The 6565-nt window shown below is 62.8% G+C and overlaps 1 protein-coding gene across 1 annotated transcript in view; it reads right to left on the reverse strand.

The window, feature by feature from the left end:
* GABBR1 (gamma-aminobutyric acid type B receptor subunit 1) overlaps positions 1-6454 on the reverse strand; it is a gene marked incomplete at its 3' end in the record, with an annotated part of 25358 nt that extends 18904 nt beyond the window's left edge. The window contains exons 1-5 of the mRNA XM_040457132.1: positions 6324-6454; positions 5545-5748; positions 4671-4856; positions 3384-3404; positions 2094-2254 (exon numbers count right to left, since the gene is read on the reverse strand). Coding sequence (XP_040313066.1) covers positions 2094-2254; positions 3384-3404; positions 4671-4856; positions 5545-5748; positions 6324-6420 — 669 coding nt within the window. The remainder of the gene's footprint in view (positions 1-2093; positions 2255-3383; positions 3405-4670; positions 4857-5544; positions 5749-6323) is intronic.
* Positions 6455-6565: the final 111 nt, after the last annotated feature.

Raw genomic sequence — 6565 nt, forward strand, 5'->3', positions numbered from 1 at the left:
CCCCCCCCCCCCCCCCCCCCTGCTAGGAGGGGCTTCTCCGGCAGGCCCCACCATCCTGAACTGTCCCAGGGGGCCACTGCAGATCCTACCCCAGCCCATCGCAAGGCCCCCGGGTGCCCCCCTCCTGGCTTGAAGGAAGGGTAGACAGGAACACGGACACACCAGAGCATACACACAGGGCCACTAGCCTGCCCCGCGTCTCTTCCTCCATTTCTCCTTCCTCCCCTACCTGCTCTCAAACCCTTTCCCTCCACACCCTGCTCCTCACTGCAGATTCCCTCCGTGTGATGCCCACCCCCTCCCCCATAGACTTCCTCGCAGCCTCCCCTCCGCTCTCTTCTGCAAAGGATCCGGATTTGCAGGCAGGAAACCACAGGAAAGCACACATTCCTGTTAGTCTGCCTTCCTTGTGCCTTCTCTCAGGGCTCCCCCCACCTGCTTCCCAGCACCTCTGGGGAGTCACCTCTCACGGTGGAAGAGTCTGAGCCCACATCCAGAGCTCCTGGTGACCCCAGTCATGACACCTGCACCCAGCCCTCCCAGGCTCCCGCCCCAGACTCCGGCCTCCAGCAGCCCTGACCCTCTGCCCCAACTCCTAATTCTTTTCCAGCTCCCCGCTGTGCCTCCACAGGCGTCCTGGGGTCATCTACCTAGACCTCCTGCACGACAGGATTTCGTGCTCCTTCCGGACCAGACAGTTAGAATATGTGTTTGAAACAAACTCCTCTAGCATGGAGAAGTTTAAGAGCCCCTCCCCAAGTGTCAGGAGGGATCTGAGTCCCCTCCCCAAGCTAAGAGTCCCCATGCACCCCACCTTCAACCCCATTCCTGCCCCCTCTTCCCACACAAACCATTTCTAGGTGCAGATGGCTGTTGGAAAGAGTGACAATAAATCCTGAGTCCAGCCAGGTGTAAGATGACCGTTTCATCACCTCTGCACTCCACGGTCTCCCAGTCCCTCGCGTTTCCGGGGCCACACGTCAGACAGGATAAATCTGAGGCCGGAAGCCACATCCTTCCCCACGTTCCCAGTTACTCAAATGGGACATAGGGTGGGGAAGGAAACTCAGGGCCGACCCAAATTTTCTCACCTTCAGCCTTCCTCTGGTCCCCGCCTCCCTAACCCTTCGTGCTGGTCCTTTCTCACATCTTAGAGGCCACAGTGCTGAACAGAGGAGCCGCTCCAGACCCAGGTTCCACAGGAGCCCAAGGACTGATCTTCACCCCAGCCCTCCTGCGTGCCCCCTCCCCCACTGCCTTTTTTGCTGGTTCTCTCTTCTGCCGGTTCCCAGACTCCCTCTATCCCTAGGCTCTTGTGCGGGCTCCCTGCAGACCGCTAACCCAGTTCATTGCCCATCTCCCAACCGTTAGCCCCTCCCCGAGCACAACACGCAGTGTAACCCACAACCCAGGAACCCTCAACCCGGTTCTGGTGGAGAATGAGCAGAAACCTGGCGGAGCTCCCCACTACCGGGCTGTTTCGTTGTGATACATACACGAGAGCACGCAAGTCCCTCAAAATTTCCCGTATTCAGTCCCCATGCCTCCCAGCTCCAACCTGCTGTCAAGATTTACCTCGTTACCATGGAAAACGTGAGCCGGCCTCAGCTCCTGCCTCGGACACCTCCTCCACCCCTCCACCCACCCCGGGAGGTAACGGACTCCCCAGAGGGTCAGGGTCAGCTGGTGCCCTACACCCATCCCCAGTTCCCCCATCCCCGCCCCCACGTCCAGGGGTCCTGGGGAGCGGAAGGGTCACGCTCCCAGCACGACCCACCTCCTAACCCCCTGACCCTCATCTTGAACCTCCAGCCCCTCTGACTCTCCCCAGGCTCCCACACCCCAGCCCACCTCCCTCCAGTCACACGTGGGAGGGGTCCACTTCGCCATCCCAGCGGTCACCCAGGCCAAGGCGCACGGCTGGCCTCCTGCCCCGCTGTCCCCTTGCCCCCTGTCCCCCTGCCCCCTGCCTCGTGTCCCCTGCCTCTGTCCCCCTGCCCCTGTCCCCCTGCCCCGTGTCCCCTGCCCCTGCCCCCTGTCCCCTGCCCCCCCTACCCCTGCCCCTGCCCCCTCCCCGCCCCCGCCAGGACTACCTTGCTGTCGTGGTGGATGAGCTTGAGCTCGTAGTCCGGCAGGATGTCCCTGCGGCTGTTGACGTCCTCCAGCGCCATCTCCACCGCGGGCTGGCAGGCCTGGCCCCCCGGCCAGCCCCCGCTCATGGGGAACAGCGCCCCGATGTACACTGCGCGCCGCTCTGAGGAGGGGTGCGGGGGGACCCGCGGGTGAGGCCGCGGGAGGTGAGGGGAGTGGGAGGCCCAAGCCGGGGCCACCCCCGCCGCCATCACCACCAGGAGCGGCAGCGGCCACCCCGCCCGGGGAGAGGGGACCCCCGGGCCCATGGCGTGGGGGGGGGGGGGGCTGCTTGGTGGGGAGGAGCTCAGGGGGGACACTTTTCCCGGGGAGGGCTGCTGAGGGGGTGTCGAGGCGGCGCCTCCATCCCGGGTTTCGGAGGGCGCAGGGGGCCGGAGCCCCCAGGACGCGCGGAGGGCTGGCTCCCCGTGGCCCCCGCGGCTCCCGCCACCGCCGCTGCCGTGGCCACCGCGGACTCTCCTCGCGGACTGACCGACCGACCGAGGGGAGGAGGAGACGGACGGCTGGGAGGGGGCCCTGACGTCACGGGCGGCGCGCGGCGGCTGGGGGAGGGGCGGAGGGAGGCGCGCGCGCGTGGGAACGCCGGGGGAGGGGCGGGGAGGGGAGGGGCGGCGGACGCGACCCCCGCGGGACACCGGGGAGGGGCGTAGAGGGGAGGGGAGGGGAGGGGAGGGGGCGTGCCGGGAGGGGGAAGGGGGGGGTGGAGAACCGGGGCGAGAACGGGGGTGTGGACGGACGGGCGGATGGATGGGGCGGGGGCGGCCGGGATCGGGGGGGGGGGGGGGGGGGAGACAGGACGCGAAGGACCCGGGATCCGAGGAGGGAGAAGGAGGGGTGGGGAGGGCAGGGGCGGGGGTGCGGGGTCTGGGGGGGAGGGGGGCAAGGCCTGGCCCTGAGACGCGTGCGCGTGGCTGGCGGGGGCGCCTGGAGAAAGCCCGGGGAGGTCGGGGGGAGCCCCGCGGGGAGGAATTGGGGGGCCCCGCCGGGCTCTGCCCTCCGGGAGGAGCGGAGTGGGGAGGAGGCGGAGCCGAGCGCGGGGCGCCGAGCGGGGAGTCGGGAGGGACCGCAGCCTCGCAGAAAACCGGGACTGGAGGCAGAAACCAGGTAGGAAGGAGGGGCCGGCCGCAGACGGGGGGCGGGGGGCGAGAAGGACGGGCCCCCACCGCCTGGGGTGCAGGGGCGCGAGTGGGGGTTCGGGGGTGCAGTGCGCGAGAGGAGGGCTGTCATCTCACCTGAGTGCGGCGTTCGATTCACTGGCAGCAGGAAAGACGGGGATCAGAGAAGAGTTACCACCGGCGCCCGGCTTCCCCGGCCTGAGCCCAGCCCCCTCCCACACCTGTCCATGCCGGGAGGCCCGCGTGCAGCAGAAGCCTGCGTCTCTGAGGGTGGGGGGAAGGGTGCCTGGGGATAAGAGCAAGGTGGGGCTGTGGGTCAGGACCTGTTGGTTTTCTTCTTTCATTGTTCATAGGACAACAGAATTTGAGACAGGACATGGGCAGATTCTGGCTTTGTGGAGCCTAAATATTATAAAATGCAGGGGTCTCTCTTTAAGAAGAAAAAACTGCAAATTACAAATGCACTTGATTTTAAACTGTCGCTGTTAAAATCTTACTTTTGCATTTTTTACAAAAAGCTATGACCGTGTGAACACATTACTAGAGCACAGGAAGAGACCCTGGATAGGATTCCCAGTTTCCAGAATGGAGTGGTGAGGTATAAGCAGAGCAATGACACTCGGGGACCAAGCCAGGCCAGGACCTCCAGCGAGTCTGCAAAAGTGGGGGGCGCATGAGGCCGGCCTGAATCCCGGGGACAAGAGTGCAGGTGCAGAATCTGGGTGCCCAGGACAGGGGGCATTCTGCTGAATGAAATGACAGAATAGGTGTTGGACACCAGACTGAGTGCCCTGGGGAAGGACGGAGGTTGCCCGAGACCCTCCTTCTACCCTCCCCCATCCCCGGGTCATCCTTTAGTGCTCTGACAGTTCTGCCCCCAGTTTTAAGTCTTTTTAAATTTCACCCTGATAACTTTCCACCCCAGATATTCTTTCCAATCTTAATGTTTTTTCTAAGTATGATATGATTTATTTCTGAGTCTTTACAATAATCCAGTTATATAACAAATGGAAAGGAATCAATTGTAGAAGAGGGTTATGCCTAGAAAGTTCTACGTTTAGAGATAGGCTAGGGGAAACTGCAGTATTTAAACCTTAAGAAAGGTGATGGAGGGTGAGATTCATAACGGAAAAGAGAACATGTAGAACTGGGAGCAGGGAGGAGATCTCTAAAGAGGAAGGTAGAGGAAGGGGGCCCCAGCGTAGGCGAAGTGGACACTGATGCTGCAGAAGGGGGCTGGAGAGAGGCAGGCGAGGGCAAGAGTTGGGTTTTCACCTCCACTTCCCCAAAGCCCGCCCCCCCCCCATTTTGCATGGCACCCCTTCCCTTCCCGCCATCCCTTCCACCCCGCTCCCAACCTCTGGCACGCATCCTCAGCTGCATGCAGGCAGCCGGTCCCCTCACCCTGGCAGTGGGGCTTGGGAGCACTCCACTGGCCCTGACTACAGATGCTGCGGGAGCTGCCCACCAGATGGAAGTCAGGGTCACACCGGAAATCCACCCGGGCTCCGTCCAGAGCGGGGAGGTCCCCACCCGTCAGGAAAACCTTCCCGTTTTCCAGGGCCAAGTATGACTTGGAGCAGATTCGGACTGTGGAGAGACACGAAAAGGAAAAGAGAGGCAAGTTGGGGAAGGGGGCCTCAAGCACCCCACTCTTCAGGAAACCTGGCGTCCTCTCCTCCCTTAACCCTGGAAGCATCCACACACCACCCAAGGAAAGGGAAAAGGCGTTTCCATGGTAGGAACCTGAGGTGGAGCTGTAGGTGCACAGAAGGGAATCTTTTCAAAGTCAGCGGCAGTGGGCGGTTCCCTGGCTTTGAGAGTGCGGATGTGTAACTTTAGATGCACAATTGGATTTACCTTTCTTATTATAGTTGGCTTACAGTAATGTCAAACTGGGTTTCGCTTCGTGGGTATATGGCCTCTGCGTTGGAGACAGAGGTATTCAAGACTGCAGTGAAACCATTTTACGAGGGTTTTTGCACAATCTGCCACTAGTCCTCAAAGAGAAGAACTCACAAGCAAGATGAATAATCAAGTTATTTTGTCAAGTGGTCAGTGGCCTAATGCAGGGAGGATGAGATGAGGTGATGTGTGGGCTGCTGACTTTACTGCCTCCAAGTGCGGTAGGGAAGTCCCTCTTACATGGTGTGAGCTCTGTAAATGTCCTTGTGAATTGTGACGGTGGTTGAAAGTGCTGACCTAAGCAATAATGCTAAGTGTGAGGCAGGCCGAGGAATGATCTAGAAGAGAAGAGGGGCTTGGGGATGCTACTCACCGCAGCGGCTGGGAGTGTCCATGTCTGTCCAGGAGCCGTTGGCCAGGCACTTGCGGACCTTGGGCCCCACCACCTCGCGCTCCCCCCGGCACACGTACTCGATCTCATAGTCCACGGGCAGGAAGTTGATCGCCTTCACCTGGTCCCGAGTCAGGCCCCTGTACCTGATGCCCCCTTCCCAGGGCGGGTGTATGATCTGGCACCCTGAGGGGTGAGTGGAAGGCGTCAGAGAGGAATGGCGGGGAGGGGAGGGACAGAGGGCGTGGTCAGCGGGCAGGTGGCGGGCCCAGGGGAGCAGCTGCGGTGCCAGAGGGTGGGGGTCGGGACGGGTACAGAACCCGGGACGAAAGGAGAGAGAGCTCTGCGAGCTCGCCAGTGAGGAAGGAAGGGCGCAGGTTGGGGGTGATGGGCAGAATTAAGAAATGGTGAAGGGGTACACTGTGCCGGCGAGCTTGGTAAAACAGACTGGAGGAGGATTTTTGAGCGAATTAGGCTGAGAGGGCAGGGGGGCCTTAGGCTCCCTGGGCAGCAGTGCAGGCAAGGAAAGAGGGGTGGGGTTGGGCCCATCATGCAGGGTCCCCGAAAGGTGGCCTATGCAGCAGTGTGGGGCAGACAAGAGGGGGCGCTGGGTCACAGGCGGGGGTGATGGAAAGGAGGTCAGGGATGTCACAGTGGGTCCGGCGGACGGGACAGGAATGGGGACCAGAAAAAGGGAGGGGGAGGGGCAGGGAGAGGGGGAAGGGGATGGGGGGTGCCCGAGGTCGCCGGCGAAGGTGCACCTTCGGAGGTGGCGTTGGGGGTCTGCGCCCCGCCCGCGCCCGGGGGGCTGAGGAAGAGCGGCGCCAGCGGCGGCAGCAGCAGCAGCAGCAGCAGCATCTGAGTGACAGGAGGCCGTGAGGGCCGGACCCCCGCCGGCCTGGCCCAACCCGGGAGGCCCGCCCGGCCTCGCCCGCCCGGCCTCCCGGGGCCCGGCCCCGGCCCCGACCCGGCTCCTCCCGCCGACGAGACGCGCGCCCGGCGG

Source organism: Herpailurus yagouaroundi, unplaced genomic scaffold, assembly GCF_014898765.1.
Source record: "Herpailurus yagouaroundi ecotype Mexico unplaced genomic scaffold, PumYag 219, whole genome shotgun sequence".
Classification (NCBI taxonomy): domain Eukaryota; kingdom Metazoa; phylum Chordata; class Mammalia; order Carnivora; family Felidae; genus Herpailurus; species Herpailurus yagouaroundi.